Source organism: Podarcis filfolensis (genome assembly GCF_964270895.1).
Source record: "Podarcis filfolensis genome assembly, chromosome: 9".
NCBI classification, from domain to species: domain Eukaryota; kingdom Metazoa; phylum Chordata; class Lepidosauria; order Squamata; family Lacertidae; genus Podarcis; species Podarcis filfolensis.
In genome coordinates this window covers 73,679,579-73,703,080 of record NC_139610.1, presented here as the reverse complement: position 1 = coordinate 73,703,080, position 23,502 = coordinate 73,679,579, and the positions used below count along the sequence as shown (strand labels likewise).

Genomic DNA, 23,502 nt, shown 5'->3' with positions numbered 1-23,502 from the left:
ACAGGAAAGAAAACATATATCAAAAGTGCTCAGGTCCTGTTCAAAGGGTGCAAGGGTTAACACTGCAGAGATGGGGGGGGGGAATAATTTCCAGCGAACATCACATCATCATCCACTTACAAACCTCTTTTTTCCTGCCCTTGCAGCACAGTGAGCTGTGAGACTGATGGGGTGGGGGACAGGGAAGAAGGGAACGCCATGAACCAGTCAGGGATTTATGATAATAATAATAATAAAAGGGAGGGAGACCACACACCCATAGCTCAATTTTGACCAAAGTTCACAGGCAGAGAATCTCACAGTTATCATCATCATCATCATTCTTATTTTCTTAAAAAAAGAGAAAATAAATAGCGACGTCATTCCACCCAATAAATAAATAAACACGTAAGTAAATAAATAAATAAATAAATAAATAAACATCTTGCTCTCTTCGCCCTCCCCCAACAACCCTCCAAACCTAGAGATGAAATATCTCTTAGAAGACACTTTGGTCTCTGTTCCTCTGAGTCACACCTTTTAATCCTGCTCTTCCACCTTCCCTCCCAGTTATATGTCCTGGTAACATGAAATTGTGGCTTCCCAGGCGAATCGCTGCGCACCATGCGCAGTTCTTAACCGCTGCCCTCTGTTCACACATCCCTTGGAATGCGATCTTGGGGGCAACAAGAGGAAAAGGAGGGAAAGCTCCCCCCCCAATAGCCACTCCATCCAGTCGAATGCCATTGCTTGGAGGACTTGCCGTAGGTGGATGCTGTCACAGCTGCCCCCCGCTTCCAAAAATGAAAGAATGTTCCAGCTAAATCCACAGCCCTGAGGGCACATCCCTGGATTAATCAGGGGGACCCGAACCTTAGATTCTTCCACTACCAGAGACTCTGCAGAAGGATGCATTAGAACGAGGGCAAGAAAGATAGTATCAGGCCAGAATTGGCTCTTGAGTCCTCCTCACATCCAATGGGCTGGTTTCCTCTCTGGCACTCTCTTTCAAAAAGGAAAAGAAGGCGAGAGGGGGCAGAAAGTAATGGAAATTGTAGTCATAGCAGCAGCAAACATCCTCATGAGCTGACCTTCTCTGCCCTTGATGAACGAGGAGGAACCAAAATAAATAAATCAGTCCCCGAAACGACTCTCAGTTAAAGCAATCCCTCACTAAGAACAGAGCATAGCGACACATGCTGAGTAAATAACTTTGCTTTAAAATCTCTCTTCGTCTTTTATTTTTTTAATTCTTTATAGAAATAAATACTGACTTTTCTTGAATTTAAGGTAACGTTTGTTCAAGTTTCTGCACTGTGTCAAAGGCGACTGTTCAAGGTCATGGTTTATCGCCACTGCCAGAAAACTCTAGTGTTTAAAAAGTATCAAAATGTGGAATTTAGGAGGCTCGTGTTCACTTTCTCCTCCATCCTTGTTGCTTTTTGTTTCATTCCTTCTTATCGGATGATTATTTTTAATTTTTGCTGGTTTTTTAGGCATCCTTTTAGACTCTTCGGACCGTTAAGCTGGCCACACCAAACACTTTGCTCCCTTCCTCCTCCTGTCCCTTCAGTGTCACCTCCAGGGCCGTGATGAAAAAAGAAACTTTGGCAAAATGGCTGCCTTCCTTGTAAACACGAGGGCGCCCTGCTCCTTGAAGACTGCATTTCTCAGAATGCAGTGCATCTCAAGCTGCAGGTGGAGCAATGCATTCTGGGGCCTCCTTCCTGCAAGAGCTCTCCATTTACTCCAGGATTTGTGACCCTTGTGCCCTCACGACAGGAGAACAAAAAAACCCCAAAGGTTGTGCAAGTCTTTTGGAATCAGGATTAAAATAAAATAAAAATCACTACCTGTGAGAGTTGGCTGCTGGAAAAGGCAATAATTCCGTGAAGCAGAACTGGATTTTTGCAGATCTAAAATCTCAGTGAGGGTTCCGTTGACCCTCCTTTTCTCTGAATTCTCACTCTCCCCAGTGTTGCTATATGAATTCTTAGAGACTATTCATTGCCTGCCCAAACGGAGAGATCTTCTTAGGGCAATTTAACACTTCACATGGCACCAAATGTGGGATTTCCACCCGATGTGTCACTTGGCCGGGAGCTGCAAGTAGATCTGTCAATTTTTTTAAGTCCTCATGAAAACCCAACAGCTGTCGAGTGTGACTTTCTCCTAACACTAGAATCAACAGCATCCCATACCTAAGATTTCAGGGCCTAAATGCCTAGAGTTGGCCTTTGTAATGTCTTGGAGACGGAGGTTAATTGGGAGGGGTGAGTAGAGGAGGGCAGAACCTGCAGACTGTCTGTTCTCTAATTTGCAGCCAGCTCCTGCTGGGTTGAAGCTTGCAACCTGCATGTACACTCTTCTTAATTATTTTAAATATCTATATTAAAGGCACACTTTCCACTTGGCCCTAAAAAGTCCTCTGCATCTTGTTCAGGCAACTACTCTCTCCCTTGTGTGGGTCCAGGGAGCACCTTCCATGGGGCTCTGTCCAGGTTCCTGAAACATTCTGATTCAGGGCCCATCCAGACTTCCACTTGTCTCGTCCCTAAAAAGCATGGGTGCAAGTAGTTTTGCTTCTGCTCCACCGCCTTCCCCTGTGGAACACCCATTCCTTAGTAATAAATCTGAGCAACTGTCCATTGGAGAAAACCCGACTGACGTTTGCTCCGATTCAGTGGTAAATGATAACACGGCCCTAAGAAGGATTAACCTTTTCACTTTGAATGGTGCATTGAAGAAGCCCAGATGTGGCCTAAACTAATTTGCAGTTTCTGCAGCCTTCCTGTTCACTGAGGGTTCTGTGTTCAAGAACCCCCAAAATCAACATGGTGTCATCATCAAGTGTGCTTTGCACAAATTATTCTTGCCACAGAATTCTTGGTGCTTTTTGTGTGCAACATAAGGAATAAGGATCCTCCCTCCTTTTTTTGAGGGGGGGGGGGAGAGACTGATTATCAGTTTTCTCTCTCAGGTAATACCACTCAAGTAATAGAATCTTTAGAACCCACCATATATAGTCCTATCTGTCTTTTTCAAATAACTTTTCTTTGTAACTACAGTTAAGCCTGCAACTTACATTGCATTCTGGGCACTGTGCATAAATCCAAAATTGTGTGTAATCAAAACACATGGGGTGCAATGGCGGATAGAATTGCCAAAGACATTTTTCCTGGATGCATGCCCCCTTTAAATTTTATTATTTTTTTTCTCCAAAGTGCATAAAGCTGAATATAAGTTAAATGTGTATAAGTTGCAGGCTTACTGTACTGAACCGGGAGTCCAACAGCTACTTGATAAGGGTCGGCTCTGATAAGCGTAGGCTCTGAGAAGGGGGTTGCCTTGTTTTTTTCTGGCATGGAGCTTGTGCCTTCATCAGCTGCACACCAGGCAGAAACCCAACAGGTCAGCCTCGCCCCACCCTCCCCAAGAATGGAGATGCTCTGATGGAATAAAAACAGCTCCAGATAATTCTAGCTGATGAAGGCACAGCGTAGCGACCCCTGGCTTAGACTAGAAAATGCTCCCCTCGAGTCCTCTCTCAAGGCCAGCCCTCGACTGCCCCTGGGGATTCAGCATAAATGCTATGCAAGAAAGGATTTCCTAAGGTTGATCAAATGTTTTGGCCGTGAGTTTGTAAGCCAGTCTCCTCCTTGCAGGATCTGGAACCTGTACTTGCTAGCTGTGTCATTTTTACTGCAGATCCATTGCCACAGCAGTATGCTGACTGCAAACTCCATCCTTCTGCTTCCCCAAGAAATCCAACTGAAGCAAAGCCATCTGCCTGAGAAATTCGGGCAGAGCTGGTTCCTCTCATTTCTGGTAGCTATGTGCTCCCTAAATCTTGGCATAAACGGCAGGGATTGGGAACTGGTTAATGTCGGGGGCCAGTTAATACCTGGAGGGCACTTGCAGATCTGTAAATCGTGGGGGGGGGGGGACTGGATCTCCCTGCCTCCTGGAAAGCAGGCAAGCTAGGGATGATGGATGGAGGAGGCTTACATTCAAAGCAGAAACGTCTCCTTTCCACTATGCCAATTGCCAAACGATTAATCACTCGGCGAAGCCGCCCGCCAGAAGAGGAAGGCGGCGGCTTTCTATGAATCAGGAAAAAGTTGGTGGCAAGAGATGAAAAGAGGATGTTGCAGGCAAAGATGCTTTATGGCCTGTGCAGGAGAGAGAACAAGGGCCCTGGCTCAGCGGCCCAGGTCCTGGGTTCAGTCCTCAGCATCTCCTGGGAGGACTGGGAAAGACTCCCTGCCTGAAACCATGGAGAGCAGTTATCAGTCTGTATAGACAATACTGAGCTGGATGGACCGAGGGCCTGATTCAGTATAAGGCAACTTCCTATGTTCCTGGCTCCAAGATGGAAATTGATCAGTGGGGAGAACATTCCAGGTTCCTCAGCAAGGTAGGAGATCTGTTTTCTTAGGATTGTAGTGGTCTCTGGCCGCAGGGAAATTCGGCTTTGCCTTTTCTTTCATAAGAGAGAGGGGGGAAATCAAAACGAACAGGAACCCCTGCTTCTGCCCACAATAGGAACTGCCCCCTCCCTCATTAAAAAACCAAGAGTGAGCGAGAGAAAGAGCCTGAAAGGAAAGAGATGAAATGAGGCTCCGAGGCGATGGAGTTTCAGACGGAAGGAACGACCAGTCGTTTCCACAAAGGAGGAGGGCGAATCGAAGGAGTCGAGTGAGCCCCGTTGATTTGTCACCCTTGGCCGAGAAGTTGTTGAAGGGCGAAAAGAAAGAGAGTCTTGACGGCAAAGGAAGGATCTGCAAAGAAGGGCCAAGCTTCCCTTGCACAGCTGCCTCCACGAGATGAAAGGAGGAGGAGGAGGAGAAGGAAAAGGGATGTTCCCGCTGGCAGTCTGGAGAAATTCCTTTGCCGGGCGTTTTTGTGTGTTTGTTTTCATAGCACCATCATCTCAGCGATACAGCTGACCCTTCACCGCACGGAAAAGGAGCTCGTCGCGCCCAGTCCGGAAGGCCTGCTCAAAGATGCGTGCGCTCGGCTGGGTGCTTCTGAAAGCGCCAGTCCAGAGAACTGGCAGGCAGGCTGCTGGTGTTGGCGCCAGGATGTCTTTACTAACAGACGGGCAGGAGGTGTTAATCTGGGGTGCGCGTTGGTCTCTCCCCTTGCAAAGGTTAACAGCCAGCTTCCACCTTAATGTGTAAAATCTTTGAAAAGCCTGGCCTCTTCTTCAGGGCCTGGAAGAGATAAAGAAGAGAGAGATGACAATAAATTTCAGGGGAAGTGGTGTGCGGGAGGAAACAGGCTGCTCCAGTTGGGCCAGAGCTGCTGCTGCTGCTGCTTCTTAATTCTTTTTAACAACACTTAAAATAAACAACAAAGAATAAAAAATAAAAAGGGAGAACGTGAAAGGATAAACTATGACCCTATAGGAAATAACAGCTGCAATTCCATAGATACTTACCTAATATATAGATAGTGGCATTATCCAAATCCATACCGTATTTTTCCATATATAAGACTAGGTTTTTTTAACCAAAAAATTAGGCTTAAAATTGGGGCTCGTCTTATACATGGGTAGTGCTGAGGGGTGTTTTCTTAATCTGGAGTCCCCAAAAATAGGGGACGTCTTATACACGGAAATATACAGTATATATTTATTTTTTAACTTAAAAGGGTTCCAAATTTCATTATATTTCCCCCCGCAAACTCTACATCTATAAGCAATCCACTCATAAGTGGTAAGTGCAATCGTGTTTTCAATCCATTGATTAAATGGAGGCGTCAATTTATCTTTCCAATGCAGCAATATCAGTCTTTTGGCCATAGTAAGGGTAGGACCCTATCTGCCTGCGGACTGTCTTGCCAGAGTGGTGCATGCTCTGGTTATCTCCCGCTTGGACTACTGCAATGCACTCTACGTGGGGCTACCTTTGAAGGTGACCCGGAAACTACAACTAATCCAGAATGCGGCAGCTAGACTGGTGACTGGGGGCGGCCGCCGAAACCATATAACACCGGTCTTGAAAGACCTACATTGGCTCCCAGTACGTTTCCGAGCACAATTCAAAGTGTTGGTGCTGACCTTTAAAGCCCTAAACGGCCTCGGTCCAGTATACCTGAAGGAGCGTCTCCACCCCCATCATTCTGCCCGGACGCTGAGGTCCTGCACCGAGGGCCTTCTGACGGTTCCCTCACTGCGAGAAGCAAAGCTACAGGGAACCAGGCAGAGGGCCTTCTCGGTCGTGGCGCCCGCCCTGTGGAACGCCCTTCCAGCAGATGTCAAAGCGATAAACAACTACCTGACATTCAGAAGACATCTTAAGGCAGCCCTGTTCAGGGAAGTTTTTAACGTGTGATATTTTACTGTATTTTTGGTTTCTATGGAAGCTGCCCAGAGTGGCTGGGGAGGCCCAGCCAGATGGGCAGGGTATAAATAATAAATTATTATTAATTATTATATTATTATAGGAAGAATCCAGTTATGTTCCTCAGTTGTCAAATTCCATGTCGTAGGTATGTAGCTCAAAAGAATATTATCCTCTGGAAATTTTAAACTTTTTCCACACAGTCATATTCATATAATCCACTACTTTCTCCCAAAACGTAATAAGTATAGGTCATTGTAAAAACAGATGTTTTAAAGAAATATTATCCTTATTACGTCTCCGACAAGACAGTTCTTTTCCACACAAACGCCATGGAGTTCCAATAAATTCTAAATGTTTGGGCCAAAGTGAGAGAATGTTTTCTGGCTGGGTGGGTCAGATCCTTATGTCCTCAACCCGGGGGGGGGGGGGGATTTGACAGGTGAGCGGGATTGCCCATCTGTCAATCACCCTGTGCCATAGCAGTGGGAGGTGACGTGGCGCTTTGACGCCCTGACTACCGGGACTTCAAAGCGCAGAATGGGGGCTGTTTGAAAGCCCTTTTGCAAACAGGGGAACTGGCACTCACAGTTTAGGTAAAATCAATCTCTGCCCTCCTGTGCATCCACTGACATAACCTGCTATTATTATGATTTATTAAATTCATATGCCGCCCTTCAGCTGCACATCTCAGGTAAGTACATTATATTGGAGTGACTTGTTGTTGTTGTTTAGTCGTTTAATCATGTCCGACTCTTCGTGACCCCCTGGACCAGAGCATGCCAGGCACTCCTGTCTTCCACTGCCTCCTGCAGTTTGGTCAAACTCACGCTGGTAGCTTCGAGAACACTGTCCAACCATCTCACCCTCTGTCGTCCTCTTCTCCTTGTGCCCTCCATCTTTCCCAACATCAGGGTCTTTTCCAGGGAGTCTTCTCTTCTCATGAGGTGGCCAAAGTCTTGGAGCCTCAGCTTCAGGATCTGTCCTTCCAGTGAGCACTCAGGGCTGAGTTCCTTCAGAATGGAGAGGTTGGATCTTCTTGCAGTCCATGGGACTCTCAAGAGTCAACTCCAGCACCAGAATTCAAAAGCATCAATTCTTTGGCGATCAGCCTTCTTTATGGTCCAGCTCTCACTTCCATACATCACTACTGGGAAAACCATAGCTTTAACTATACGGACCTTTGTTGGCAAGGTGAAGTCTCTGCTTTTTAAGATGCTGTCTAGGTTTGTCATTGCTTTTCTCCCAAGAAGCAGGCATCTCTTAATTTCGTGACTGCTGTCACCATCTGCAGTGATCATGGAGCCCAAGAAAGTAAAATCTCTCACTGCCTCCATTTCTTCCCCTTCTATTTGCCAGGAGGTGATGGGCCCAGTGGCCATGATCTTCGTTTTTTTGATGTTGAGCTTCAGACCATATTTTGTGCTTTCCTCTTTCACCCCCATTAAAATCTTCTTTAATTCCTCCTCACTTTCTGCCATCAAGGTTGTGTCATCTGCATATCTGAGGTTGTTGATGTTTCTTCCGGCAATCTTAATTCCGGCTTGGGATTCATCCAGCCCAGCCTTTCGCATGATGAATTCTGCATATAGGTTAAATATTGGAGTGACTGGCCAGTGTTAAAAAAATGGCCTTATGGGCCAAATCTGACCTGCAGACCAGAGGTTCCCCAACCCTGATTCGGGTGAATGAGACTGGCCCTCTAATCTCAGTCTGCCTGTCAGTCCTCACCTTCTTACCTACAGCCAGTCATGGGGTGCCTCTGCTTGTCATTTATTCAGCATTGCCTTCACTGACTGGCAGTGGCGCTCCAGGTTTTGCCAGCTGAAGACTGAAAAAAAAAGGATTAAAAGTACTTCCCCCCAAAAACCCAGAGTCCTTTCTGTTGCGGATAATCCAGACGGAAATTCCCAGGTGTCAAAAAGGGTTATTTATGTATGACACTACTGTGACCCATGTTTTGTTAGCCCCCAAATGGAAAACGAACGAGGTCCCAACCAAAGAAGAATGGCAGCTTAAGATGAAGGAATATGCACAGCTTGCAGACTTAACACACAGAACAAGATAACGAGAAGAACATACATTTAGAGAAGATTGTAAATTGTTTAATGAATATATGGGGGGAATTGTGTACACTTGAAAACGTTGGCATCATTAAGATAAATTCAGCAGTGTAAATAAGTTTTGATGGATGTAATACTGGAATACTGAATGGTTTAGTTTGTGTAAAATGTGCAGGGATTTAAGATATGAATAATGAACCATGGAAAGAGAAGAAGGGAAGTCACTGCTGGACCCTCGAGTTACGTACCGCTCTGGGTACCAGTGGCGTAGCGTGGGGGGTGCAGGGGGGGCGGGCCGCACCGGGCGCAACATCTGGGGTTAGGGCAAATCCATGGGTTAGGGGGCGCAAATCCACGGGTTAGGGGGCGCAAATTACTTGCCTTGCCCCGGGTGCTGACAACCCACGCTACACCACTGCTGGGTACGTAACTTTTGTGTTGCGAATGCGGCAAACCCGGAAGTGTATACTTCTGGGTTTTGCTGCGCATGTGCACAGAAGCGGCGCCTCCAGTTACGGACTTTTCAGGTTAAGCACGGACCCCTGGAATGAATTTAATTCGTATCCGGAGGGTCCACTGTATTTTAAACTGTAAAACAGAAAATTTAATAAAAATTATATATATATAAATAAATAAATACAGTAAATAAATACAGTAAATGGACAAAAGTACAAAGATTCATAAAATGTTTAGGGGTATGCGTACTCCTGTGTCCTTCCCATAAAAAAGCACTGTATAAAAAGACTGAACCTGGGATCTTTGAGGATGAGCTCTTGCCACTTCTTTCTCCAAGCAAGCCCATTGCTAAAAAGGAAGAGAAGCAGAAGAAGACTAATAAGTATTAGACCACGTGGGAAACTCATTACCTGGAGTTTGGTCACCATTTCCTCAAACATCTTCCTGGCCTCAGAACTGTTTGGTTCCTTAAAGTAGTCCGAGATCCCAACCTGCACCACGATGGACTTCAGGTTCCGGCAAACACCTTTAAGGAAAAAGAAATGTCTTCAGCATGAAATCTGGGTTGGGAGATTTCCTCTTCTCTTGGGGGAAAAAACACACATAAGAGGTGAAGAAAAAGGCAACCCCCCTTTTCTGCTTCATGACCAAGGGGGGGAAGTGGGGGGACTTCATGGCTACCAGGGGGAGACCTTAAGCAGGGGTCAGCAAACTTACTGCGCCTCGGGCCAGTGTCTCCAGCGCTGATCACGCCGCGGGCCAGAGGGTGGGGAAGCGCATGCCCATACGCATGCACACATGCTATTTCCGGCGCACCTCTGGGTCAGAGGAGCACCAGAAATAGCTTGTGCGCATGTGCACGGGCCTCCTCTGACCCAGATGTGCACCGGAAATAACGCTTGCGCATGCGCAAATAACGCTTGCACATGCGCAAATAATGCTTGCGCATGCGCAAGTAATGCTTGCGCACGTGCACAAGCTATTTCCGGTGCTCCTCCTACCTGGAAGTGGGTAGCTGTGCAGCGCAGCACCGGTAAGAGCGGGTGGTGGGGGTTGCCGCGGGCTGGATAAACGAGTCCCGCAGGCCTTAGTTTGGGGACCCCTGACCTTAAGGGTGTTGTTGTACCACATTGGTGACCCCTGCAGGAGAGAAGCTGCTATTTCACCTTGAACCCTGATGATCTCCACTTTGTATGATTATGAAAGGTCAGGGTTCTAGTCCTCATGACTGTACAAAAAACAACAACCCAAAGAAGACCGGGACATTTGCTACAACTCCAGCACCCTTATTATTTAAAGGAACATCCTTGGTTGTTCTTCCCCCCACCTCTGAAAAAACTAGAGGGAAAGCCCTCTGCGTAAATCCATTTAAGGCATCGCTTATGTCATTAATTGTGGGTACCAGCTGCCAGAATTCTGCTAAATTAAATGCTAATAATCATCTGCGATATGAGCTAGTAATCACTATTTTGGAAAATTGCTAGCAGCAGCTGATACGGCTGTGCGAGAGGCGAAGTTTGCTTGAGCCGCTCATATCTCTAACCGGGCCTCCTCCTCTTTTAATTTAATAAATCGGGCTGCGAGCTTTCAATTAGCAGATAAATCCACAAAGTAGATCAATTAATAGATCCCCGAATTAGTAGATTTAATCAGTGGGGCTCAGAGTTAAGGGGATGCTTGCTAAATTTTGCATGTGCTTTGGCTCTTTCCTAGGGAAAAGAGAAGGAAAGTCATGTTATAGGTGGACATTCCTTCTGATAATGCTTATTAGATTAGATTAGATTAGATTAGATAAATTTATTGTCATTGTCCGTATATACACAGTATACACAACAACGAAAATCAAACACCCCCCCAAAGACCGGGTTCACATACACATTTACACGTATCTCCAACACTCTCATCCTATTCAGACATAATCTATAAAACATAACATAATCCAGAATATAACATAACCTATTTAAAGGCATAACATAACCTAAAACCTATCTCATTCCTTCCTACTCCCTGCTTGCTATTTCTTGCAACTGGCCCTGAGATCATTATTTAGTGCAATCAGAGCTCTTGGATAGAAACTATTCAGAAGGCGTGTGGTTCGTGTTTTCATTGTCCTATATCTTCTGCCCGAAGGCAACAGTTCAAAGAAGTTGTGAGCAGGATGGGTGGGATCTCTCAGGATATTGTGTGACTTCTTCAAAGTGCGAGACGTGAAGATCTCATCCAGGGTTGGTAGTTGGAGCCCAATAACATTCTGGGCAATTTTAATTATTCTCTGTAAAGCTTTTTTATCCGTTTCGGAGCTGCTCCCATACCACGATAATACACTATAGGTTAAGACACTCTCGATGGTACTGTGATAATAGGACAGAAGTAGGTGCTGAGATAGATTCAGTCCCCTGAGCATTCTCAGGAAATACAACCTCCCCTGCACCTTCCTCACAACCATATTAATATTTGCAGTCCATGAGAGGTCCTCAGAGATATAAATGCCCAGGTATTTAAAACTACCAACCCTCTCCACCTCCTCGCCATTTATGTACAATGGTAAAAATACACTTTTCTTTCTCCTAAAGTCAATTATGAGTTCTTTGGTTTTTTTGGTGTTAAGCATAAGATTGTTTTCTTTACACCATTGAATTAACCCCTGTACTTCTTTCCTATAAGCAGTCTCATTGTTCTCACTAATGAGCCCCACCACTGTTGTATCATCCGCAAATTTGATGATTGTGTTGGACTTATACAGTGGGGTGCAATCAAATGTGTACAGGGAATAGAGAAAGGGACTTAGCACACATCCCTGAGGGGCTCCTGTGCTTAATACTAGAGTAGAAGAATAGTAAGGTCCCATTCTCACTGTCTGCGGCCTATCAGTCAAGAAATTCCTTACCCACAGACAGATCTTCTGATGTATACCCAAATTGGTCATTTTAAGAAATAACCTGTCTGGCAGAATTGTATTGAAGGCAGAACTGTAGTCCACAAACAACAGCCTTGCGTAGGTTCCCTGTCGTTCTAGATGACTCAGTACAGTATGGACAGCGATGGAAATAGCATCATCAGTAGATCTGTTTCTTCTGTATGCAAACTGGAACGGGTCTAGAGTGGATGGAAGACCAGCCTTAATATGATCTAGCACCAATCTCTCAAAACATTTCATAACAACAGATGTTAGAGCTATTGGTCTATAGTCATTGAGAGATACCACCACTGACTGCTTGGGGACTGGCACTATAATCGATGTCTTCAGGCAGGTAGGGACAGAACCCTGCAACAGGGATAGGTTAAAAATGTCCGTAAATACCCCAGCTAATTCTGCAGCGCAGTCCCTAATAACCCGTCCCATAATTCCATCCGGTCCAGCTGCCTTCCTAATGTTAATGCTCCGAAAGGCACGTTGTACGTCAGAGGTCTGTAATAAAAATGGTTGTCTATCAGTAGTAGTTTCTGATGATGTGCTGGTAGCCAATGCTGTAGTGACGGTAGTTCCAGTTCCCACCTCGAAGCGACTAAAAAATTGATTCAGTTGATCAGCCAGGTGCGCACTGCTACTGGCCAATTCGTTTTTAATATTTTGCCCTGTGATTTGTCGCAGGCCTTGCCATACTCGACGAGGGTCGGAGCTCTCAAAATGTTTTTCAATCCTCCGGCAGTACATAGCTTTGGCATTCCTAATGCCCTTTTTCAATTTGGCTCTGGCTTCTCTATACTGTTGCGCATCACCAGAATGAAAAGCAGCATTTCTTGCCTTTAACAGAAGATACACATCCCTGTTTAGCCAGGGCTTGTTGTTAGGGAACACCCGTATTTGTTTGGTGGTAGTGGCAACATCAATGCAGCTTTTAACGTAGAACAGTACTGTTGAAGCGTATGTGTCCACATTATTCTCCACAAAAAGCGACCACTCGGTGCTCCGAAAGCAATCTTGAAGTTGCTCAGATGCACCTACTGGCCACACTCGTATCTCTCTAGTTGATGGTCTAATTCTGCATACGAGAGGTCTATATGATGGTATCATAAGTAAAGATATGTGGTCTGACTGCCCCAAATTGGGCAAGGGCTTGGTCTTATATCCATGCATGATGTTACTATATACTCGGTCCAGGGTATTTCCCCCCCTAGTGGGACAATCAACATACTGGTGGAACTTAGGAAGCACAGTCCTTAAATCGGCTCGGTTAAAATCACCAGCAACCACAAATGCTCCATCCGGGTGGGCCCGCTGCTGTTTGCTAATAGCAGTTAGCAGGTGGCCCATAGCTGTAGTAGTGTTTGCATCGGGAGGTATATACACCGCTGTTATTATAACAACATTAAACTCACGTGGCAAATAAAAAGGGCGGCACTTCACCACTAGGTACTCCAAGTCAGGAGAGCAATGCGTGTCCATTTGTTTGATGTCCGAGCTCCAGTTGTTATTTATATAAACGCAAATTCCTCCTCCTCTGCTCTTCCCGGATTCAGCGGTTCTATCCGCTCTAATTACTGAGCGTCCTTCTAGCTGCAGAAGTCCCTGTGGAAAGGAGGGATCCAGCCACGTCTCTAAAAGGACCATAACACAGCAGTCCCGGATACTTTTCTGCCGAGAGGTAATAAGCTCCAACTCCTCCACCTTGTTAGGTAAGGATCTCACATTTGATACAAGGAGACTTGGCAATGCAGGCTTGTGGGGATTTTTACCTAACCTCACTCGTAAAGTCCCACATGAAATAAAACAAAAAGAATAGGCTTATTGAGGATTGGTAACATTCTCACTGCATTTTAATTTACCTAATTAACACAAGCAGGTCAAACAACTAAAATGTCATTAATTGTTGGGCAGCGATGCTAATTGATTATTTGTGTAAAAAACAGTAGGGCGTGTCGCCTAGCAAACTTCCTGGATATCTGTAACGAAGCAGCTCTGGCGGAAAGCCAACCTCTGCTATTTTTAACAGTGAAATTCTCTATAAATACTCTATTTGGCACTTGTTCCTTCACAGCCAAGTCCTAACTGAAAAGAAAACCTGAGCTTCTCTGAAGCTTTGTACCTCTTGATGGGAGAAAAGGTGTGTGAGGAAAGTAGATTTTTCTTCTTTCCCACATATCCAGAGTCAGCAGCCAAAATAGACATAAGATCTGGGCTTGCAAGGCCTTTTTGGAGGGTGTGGGGGGGTCAATAGGACCATTTTTTATTTTGAGTTAGTGCTGTGGGTACAAATTAAAAAATGGCTGCCATGGGGTGTGTGGCATAACACAAAATGGCTGCCATGGTGTGTGTGTGTGGCATAATGCAAAATGGCTGCCAAGGTGTGTGTGTGGCATAATATAAATGGCTGCCATTGGGTGTGTGGCATAATACAAAATGGCTGCTATGGGATGTGTGTGTGGCATAATGCAAAATGGCTGCCATGGTGTGTGTGTGGCATAATATAAATGGCTGCCATTGGGTGTGTGGCATAATACAAAATGGCTGCTATGGGGTGTGTGTGGCATAATACAAAATGGCTGCCATGGGGTGTGTGGCATAACTCTAAATAAGCAAGAAGAGCAAATAGTGCCATACACTCTGGATTTTTGAGGGGATTCTACTGATAATACTGATAATAATAAGACAAAATGGCTGCCGTGAGGTTCGTGGCATAGCACAAAATGGCTGCCATGGTGTGTGTGGCATAATACAAAATGGCTGCCAGGGTGTGTGTGAGGCATAATAGAAAATGGTTGCCATGGAGTATGTAGCATAACACAAAATGGTTGCCATGGGGTGTGTGGCATAATACAAAATGGTTGCCATGGGGTGTGTGGCATAATATAAATGGCTGCCAAGGGGTGTGTGTGGCATAATGCAAAATGGCTGCCATGGGGTGTGTGGCATAATACAAAATGGCTGCCATGGGGTGCGTGGCATAACTCTAAATAAGCAAGAAGAGCAAATAGTGCCATACACTCTGGATTTTTGAGGGGATTCTACTGATAATACTAATACTAAAACTAATACTAATAATAACTTATTATTTATACCCCACCTATCTGGCTGGGCTTCTCCAGCCACTCTGGGCAGCTTCCAACAAAATACTGCCATACTGGTCATACTGGCTAGCACACTGGCACCCATGGGTGCCATGTTGGCAACCCCTGTGATAAAATAAAAAAAAGTCAGGCTAACGGCCAGGACTTTCCCCCCCCCCCAGCTGGAACTCACTCGAACTCCGTTCCGGCCCCTCTCAGGTGGGCGCCATTGCCCCTATATAAGAGAACAAGGGAGGTGTTCCTGGTGACTTCTGGCACCTCTTTTTCTGGAAAAGTCACACTGCTAATGGCCCACCTAGTCCAGCGCCCTCCTCTCGCGGTGGCCAGTGGATGCCCCATTTGGGAAGCCCACAAGCTGCACCTGAGCGCAACGCCGCTGCCCCTGCCTGCCATTCCCCATGGTGGGAGATTTCCCCGCAAAACCAGCTACTGGTACCAAGAGGCTTCCAAAAATGGAGTCAGAACGTAGCTATCATGGCTCATCACCACTTGATCTCATCCTCTCTTAAAGCCATCTGAGTTAAGGAACTGTGTGGATAACTTCTAAAAAGTGCAAAGGAGATGCATGGGCCCCAATCCAGATTAGGACCCTCTGCAGCACACCCATAAATTCCCCCTCCCAAAGTTTTTTTTAAAAAATGAATCACAAGAATCACAAGACAGAGAAACCAGTAGGAGAACACTTCAATCTCCCAGGACATTCTATACAAGATCTCAAAGTAGCTGTATTACTACAAAGGAATTTCAGAAATAGACTGGAAAGAGAAGCTGCTGAATTGCAACTCATTACCAAACTTAAAACCATGGAGAGACCTGGTCTGAACAAAGACATTGGATTCTTATCTCATTATACATGACAAAGCCATTTTTCACCTTTTCACCCCTTGCTTTTTCCTGTAAGACCTATTGCAGTCGTTAAGAGTCGTCAACAGGCTCATCACAGCTATCTGCCAATCACCCATTCCCACCACCTGAGTAATAGCCCTCCCCACCTTCTCACTATATAGAAGGATCTGGCAAGTTCTGTTTCAGTGTATCTGAAGAAGTGTGCATGCACACGAAAGCTCATACCAAGAACTAACTTAGTTGGTCTTTAAGGTGCTACTGGAAGGAAAAAAGTTTTTTGTTTTGACTATGGCAGACCAACACGGCTACCTATCTGTAACTTAAAAAAATGAAAGTGCCTTTATTTCTCTTTTTTAATTTTTTTGAAAAAGTAATAATCGTACATAAATAAGAATAAAAATGTGCACCCCACCACTGAGACCATCCCATTGCAACTATCCAACCTCCCAAAATTTCAACACCTCTTGCGATGGTTTGACCCCTTTCCATTTTAACAGCACAAATTCTACAAACACCATCCATATCTCCTCAGAATCAATTCTCCTGCATATTCCCTGTTTACCTTAATGGCACGTGTTAATGTATCATTAATAGCTGTATCTCACACCTCTTTATAATGGACACGGGTGGCGCTGTGGGTTAAACCACAGAGCCTAGGGCTTGCTGATCAGAAGGTCGGCGGTTCAAATCCCCGCAACAGGGTGAGCTCCCGTTGCTCGGTCCCTGCTTCTGCCAGCCTAGCAGTTCGAAAGCACGTCAAAGTGCAAGTAGATAAATAGGTATCGCTCCGGCGGGAAGGTAAATGGCATTTCCGTGCGCTGCTCTGGTTCGCCAGAAGCGGCTTAGTCATGCTGCCACATGACCCGGAAGCTGTACGCCGGCTCCCTCGGCCAGTAAAGCGAGATGAGCGCCGCAACCCCAGAGTCGGCCACGACTGGACTTAATGGTCAGGGGTCCCTTTACCTTTACACCTCTTTATACCATTCTTCCATTTTATATTCTGCCTGTCCCTTCCACTTCCTAGCTACAATAATTTGTGCAGCTGTCAATAAATTTGCAAGTGAATCCTTCATAGCCTGCAAACATTCCACTCCATCGGAAATTCAAAATAATGCTACCTTTGTACTTTCAGTCAGCTTTAACCCAGTGATTTCTGTTGTCTCCTTAAATGCCCTTTGCCAAAAAAAAATGTACATATTTATACCACCATCACATGTGAACATAATTCCCTGTTTTCTGGCACCACCCCCACCCTTGAAAAAAAAAGTTTGGAAGAAGCCATGACAGTTAAGCCACTACAAAACTGATATATCCTCATGATAGAGACGGTTCTTCTGAATCTCTTCCAGCCATCCGAAGAAACACAGGAGAACCTTTGCTGCCCCAACAATGACCGGCCAGTTGGGTTTCCAGGGATCTTATCACCGAGCCCCAACGTATGAAGGTCTTGCAGGATCAGGCCCATTTGGTCCAGCATCCTCTTCCCACCATGGCCAACTGCACCAGAACCTTCCAGAGGTCCCATCCCATCTTTCATTGGCTATCTCCCCTAGGTGCCATCCTAGGACCAGGAACGTGGCAGGAACTCTCCTGCAGCCCACCTGCCCCGTGGCTTCGCTTTTTGGGGGGTTAGTGGTTTCCCACTCACTGTTGAAATGCAGCAAGGCTTTGGGTGTGACCGGGGTGGATGTCAAGACCAGCATCTCCAGCCCCTTCAGGCCTTCCCGACACACCTCGGCCGCCACTTCCTGGTTCACCTCCGTCACGTGGTCCAGCTCCAACACTTGCAGCCGCATGCAGTTCCGGGCTGAGGAGAAAGACAGGCGTTTGGGGATCAGCCAGGATTTGCACGACCATTATATTCTATATATTAGATGATAGCTAGATAGATAGATAGATAGACGGATAGATAGACTGATAGATAGACAGATAGATGGAAGATGATAGATATAGATAGATAGATAGATAGATAGATAGATAGATAGATAGAGATAGATAGATGATATAGATAGATAGATGGATAGATAGATAATAGATAGATGATATAGACAGAGAGATAGATATAGATATAGATGGGGACGCGGGTGGCGCTGTGGGTTAAACCGCAGAGCCTAGGGCTTGGCAATCAGAAGGTTGGCGGTTCGAATCCCCGCGAAGGGGTGAGCTCCCGTTGCTTGGTCCCTGCTCCTGCCAACCTAGCAGTTCGAAAGCACGTCAAAGTGCAAGTAGATAAATAGGTACTGCTCCGTCGGGAAGGTAAACGGCTTTTCCGTGCGCTGCTCTGGTTCGCCATAAGCGGCTTAGTCATGCTGGCCACATGACCCGGAAGCTGTACGCCGGCTCTCTCGGCCAATAAAGCGAGATGAGCGCTGCAACCCCAGAGTCGGTCATGACTGGACATAACTGTCAGGGGTCATAGAATCATAGAATCATAGAGTTGGAAGAGACCACAAGGGCCATCGAGTCCAACCCCCTGCCAAGCAGGAAACACCATCAGAGCACTCCTGACATATGGTTGTCAAGCCTCTGCTTAAAGACCTCCAAAGAAGGAGACTCCACCACACTCCTTGGCAGCAAATTCCACTGTCGAACAGCTCTTACTGTCAGGAAGTTCTTCCTAATGTTTAGGGGGAATCTTCTTTCTTGTAGTTTGGATCCATTGCTCCGTGTCCGCTTCTCTGGAGCAGCAGAAAACAACCTTTCTCTCTCCTCTATGTGACATCCTTTTATATATAAAAGGGTCCTTTACCTTTACCTAGAATATTTATCATATTCATACCCTTATATAAAGGGTCCTTTACCTTTACCTAGAATATTTATCAGCCAAAGGCCTGGTTTAAAAGGAATGTTTTCACCTGGTGCCTAAAGATGTATAATTTAGGCACCAGGCGAACCGCCCTTGTTATTGTTAAAGTCCTCATTGCAAACACATCGTTTAATGGTTTTTAAAAAATTATTCTAATACATTTCAACAGAAGGAAAAAAAACCAGTCATTGACAGACTTCCCTTGCTCTCAATCCATGGTTCCTTTTATCTTCCACTTCCTCTCGCGTTTTCTTAATTTCCCCAATCTTTCTCTGCTTCTCCCGTTAACTCTCGTTCTAACTTACACAGCTGAAAATATGACCATCCAGCTATGCTAAGTGCCTGCTTATAGAAAATTTTCATATAATCAATAAATAATATCTAGTCCTCCTTATATCTTTTCTCATTTTGGCTTCATATTCTGGTGGTCATGCCTGAAAGAAAGCAAACACACCCTCTTGCATTCACCACCGCATTCCCAGAATGCAAAACGTTCGCTGTTCTGCCCCCGGCTTTCTGCCCCCTAGAAGCCCATTTCACAGTCGGAGAGCCTGAGGCTAGATTTACCTAAGGAAGCCAATCCTTGCACTCCGCAACCTGCTCCGCCGACGCCCAGCGCCCTCAAATGTGGCCAACACCGCCCAATCATCTGCAGGCAGCGGTTACTGAAGCGGGTTGGTTGCTGGCTGGAAGGGAATTTTTTATTTTTTGGAGGGGAAAAAAAAAGAAGGAGAAGAAGAAGAAGAAAAAATGCAGACGAGAAGCTGATCAAAGCATTCCAATTTGCATAATGTCATTAACAGGCACAAATTAGGAGAAGAATGTGTCATCTGCCTTGGCTTATGGGAGTTCTGTGCAGTGAAAATAGATGTAATTTAGCTCCAGTTGTTTCCCAGCCCCCCTGAGTAACAAGCAAAGAGAGAAGGCATTTTTAGAAACTTGTTTTGTCGCACGTCGGAGGGAGAGAACTAAAGGCAGTGGATGCAAATTCATATCTCGGATTGTGCTGGATTTCCCCCCTTTGCATAACAATAAAAATAAACCCCAAACTGGCACCGGTCTTGAGACTCACTTCTCTTTTTTTGTCACATATCATTCCGTTGCTGCCTCTCCGTTCTTTACCCTCGTGGAACTGTGGAGCTGTAAGGGACCCCAGGGGCCATCTAGTCCAGCCCCCTGCAAAGCCAGGAATCGCAACTAAAACGCAACAACGACACCAGGGCAGCTTTGTTCGTCCTAAACCCCATCCAGGAACCACTTCCCATTAAAGATCTCGAAGCAATTTCGCAGTGGAGACATCAGCAATAAAAACAACAACAACAACATGCGTCAAAACCATTCCGTCCGCGCAAGCAATTAAGGACAGCTTGCATATTAAAAATACATTTCATATGTAAGGACAATTTCAAGTCCCGTATGGATACAGATCTCCACTTAAAAGGCCTGTTGGGAAAGGAGCGTCTTCGACGGGTGTTTAAAAGGTGATGTGGAGCTTGTCAACACTTCCCCCCCAGAGAAACCAATTCTTTGGCGATAAATTGGAACAAACAGCAGTCCACAGAACACCTGATTGCTTTCTGCTCCGATAAAGCACCAAACTTTGGGTTTCCCAGAGGGGAGGTGGCACAGACCCTCCTGTACCCGAGGGAGGGAAATTGGGACACAACCTCGAAAGAGACCACACCCCCTCTCACTCATGCCCCGCCCCCTCTGGGCTCCCTCCCTCCCTTGCACTTTTGCCTACTGCCATGGCAGTGGCTGCAGTCTCCAACTCCGACCCATATGTACTTCCGGAAGCCAGTGCTGCTTCTAGCGGCGATGTGCAGGGACAAAGCAAAGTTTTGCTTCCATTTTTTTTTGCTCCTGCGCTGTGGTTCCCAGCTCCTGGTAATCAGAGGCATGTCTCACCTCTGACAGCGGAGGTACCAAGTTAATTCTCACCCTTGCGGTGAAATATATCTACAGTGGTACCTCTGGTTGCGAACGGGATCCGTTCCGGAGGCCTGTTCGCAACATGAGCAAAATGCAACCCCCGTCTCCGCATCTGCGCGTGTTGTGATTTGCCGCTTCTGCACATGCGCGTGACATTATTTTGCTCGTCTGCGCATGAGCGAGCAGCGAATCCCGGAAGTAACCCTTTCCGGTACTTCCGGGTCGCCGCAGGACGCAACCTGAAAACGTTCAACCTGAAGCAAATGTAACATGAGGTAGGACTGTATTTCACTTATTTCTAGAAGGCCTGTGGTCTCCATTGTGGCCCTACATCATGCGTCAGCAAACTAGGGCCCACAGGCCGGATCAGGCCCAATTGCCTTCTGGATCCAGCCCGTGGACAGTCCGGGAATCGCCGCGTGGATCACCAGTGCGCACGTTCTTTCCCTCTCCCTCATATGGTAGCAGTGCTGGCGCCTCCCCCCCCTCCTCATGGCTTCTCCCTGCCCTGCCTAGAGGAGGAAGGGCAAGCTGTGAAGTTTTGTGTATTCAGGAAATATGATGTCCAACACTGAACAGTGATGAATATATCAAATGCTGTCACTACAGCAGTGACTACATTATTACATGAGCACTGTTCCACAGCATTTGATATATTCATTTACATACATTCATTCGAAATAAGATGGGCTTATGAAGCAATTCTATATCCTCCCACCACGCTGATGAAGAATTCTACGAAACAGTAGTCAATATCCGGAATCACTGTTCAGTGTTGGACATCATATTTGCCGAATACACAAAGCTTCACAGCTTGTCTTTCATGGTACAAAGTCTGGTCCCTCGCTTCATTTAAAGATTTTCAGAGACTTTGAGACTAAAGATTTCATTTTGGACTTCTTATGGTTTGAAGGAATTCTAGAAAGACTGTCTATTACTTATGTATATAGTCATCGTGTTGCCTAAACATTGCTGACGTTCTCTTTGCAACACAGGGGTTGGTTGGTTTTGTTACTTAGACGAGGAAGGGAGCTGGGCTTTGTGGGTGACAGCAGCAGCGCTTGAGCGGCCGCCATTTTAAGCAGCCCCTCTCCAGAGTCCTTTTGCACGCCACTCATTGTCCTGTCACCACCAGCCCCTGCCGCTCGCAAGATACAAGTAAGCAAGCCACCGGGGGCTCCTTTCCCAAAATATAGTCCGGCCCCCTCAAGGTCTGAGGGACAGTGGAGCGGCCCCTTGCTGAAAAAGTTTGCTGACCCCTGCCCTACATGTTTCTGTCTGCAAATGGAAAAGCTCTTGGGGGGGGGGGCGATTCTGAGCTGCAAAACGGTGGGAGGAGAAGGGGCCACTGCCTGCTCAGACCGACTTTAGCTTAAAATAAATAAACCACAGAGCTCTGCAACTAAGCATGCCATTGCAAGACCTGAAAACAAATTTCTTTCCCGCATCTAGGGACTCAGCTATGTTAGTGAAGTAACAGTGATTTGAATGTGCTATGAACATGCAACACCAGATGGTGCCAGAGAGCAGGAAATTTTAAAACACGATTTTCCATAGAGATTTCCCCCCCTTTTGTTATAATCTGATTTCCGACTTATTTATCGTGGTTTCCCCCCTGTGTCTAGAGCCATCCCAGTTGCACTCTGAGAGGTGTTTTTGAAAAGTTTCACATCAGCCACGGAGTGTGTGTGAGAGAGTCTGACTGCTGCCGCAGTGCTGGAACCCTCCCTGCACACACAATTTCGTCCATGAAAATTGCCCTGCTGGTGTTGCTATTTCCATGCGTGTTTGTGTGTGTGCATTGAGGAAATATATATCTATATTTATATGTACCTGTTTATATGTACCTGTTTAAAGCAAAATAAAAGTTTTTTTTTTTTAAAAAAAAGTTCAGAGGAAAGAGAGGAAAATACCAGCAAAGGAGTGAGGGTAATTGCATGCTCCGGCATTCTTACCAAGGGTGCAAGGGCGCCACCTGTAAGGAGATGATGTCTCGACAGCCTGCTCCCAGTGCCCAGATAACCTCATGGCCCACGGGGTCAGTGGAACTCCTGCAACGAAGAAATGGGAAGGGGGAAAGAGATGAACAACTCCATAGGAGCAGATGAGCGTCAAATTGCGTCTGATCCACCCTTTCCCACAACTCAGGTGTTCTTTAGATTCCTCAAAAATGGCATCCTTTGGCAGGTGGATTCTCCATTGATGAAAATAGAAGCATAGCCAAACTAAGAAGCACTGGAGAGCGTGAATTGTCTTTCATGGGAATTAGCAGGAGGATGATTTATATTTAGGATTTAGCAAGGCGAGTGAAAATTATTGATTGATTGATTGATTGATTGATTGGGGTGGAATGTCTCCACCCCCATCATTCAGCCCGGAAACTGAAGTCCAGCTCCGAGGGCCTTCTGGCGGTTCCCTCCCTGTGAGATATGAGGTTGCAGGGAACCAGACAGAGGGCCTTCTCGGTAGTGGCACTGCCCTGTGGAACACCCTCCCATCCGATGCCAAGGAAATAAACAACTATCTGACTTTTAGAAGACATCTGAAGGCAGCCCTGTTTAGGGAAGTTTTTAATGTTTGATGTTTTATTGTGTTTTTAATATTCTGTTGGGAGCCGACCAGAGTGGCTGGGGAAATCCAGCCAGATGGGCAGAGTATGTATGTACAGTGGTGCCCCGCAAGACGAATGCCTCGCAAGACGGAAAACTCGCTAGACGAAAGAGTTTTCCGTTTTGGAGGTGCTTCGCAAAACGAATTTCCTATGGGCTTGCTTCGCAAGACGAAAATGTCTTGCGAGTTCCTGCGGGTTCCCCCCCTTTTGCTAAGCCGCTAAGCTGCTTATCCGCTTATCCGCTAAGCCGATAAGCCGCTAAAAGCCGCTAAAAGCCCCTAATAGCGCTAATAGCGCTAATCCGCTAATCCGTCAATGGGCTTGCTTCGCAAGACGAAAAAACCGCTAGATGAAGAGACTCGCAGAACGGATTCTTTTCGTCTTGCGAGGCACCACTGTATGTATGTATGTATGTATGTATGTATAAATAAATAAATAAATAACTAGCCTGGA

General features: G+C 46.0%; 1 protein-coding gene across 2 annotated transcripts in view; it reads right to left on the bottom strand.

Annotated features, from left to right (window-relative positions):
- Positions 1-302: 302 nt before the first annotated feature.
- FBXO41 (F-box protein 41) overlaps positions 303-23,502 on the bottom strand; it is a 73,187-nt gene continuing 49,987 nt past the window's right edge. Inside the window, exons 9-14 of one of the 2 annotated variants that reach the window (XR_014538428.1) lie at positions 22,394-22,489; positions 19,074-19,192; positions 17,349-17,507; positions 9,256-9,371; positions 3,988-5,195; positions 303-3,936 (exon numbers count right to left, since the gene is read on the bottom strand). Coding sequence is in view for 1 of the 2 variants with exons in the window: in XM_083571231.1 (XP_083427357.1) it covers positions 5,133-5,195; positions 9,256-9,371; positions 17,349-17,507; positions 19,074-19,192; positions 22,394-22,489 (553 nt within the window). In the remaining variant the exon portion in view is untranslated. Of the gene's footprint in view, positions 5,196-9,255; positions 9,372-17,348; positions 17,508-19,073; positions 19,193-22,393; positions 22,490-23,502 lie in introns of both variants that reach the window. The other variant, XM_083571231.1, reaches the window with a different exon arrangement.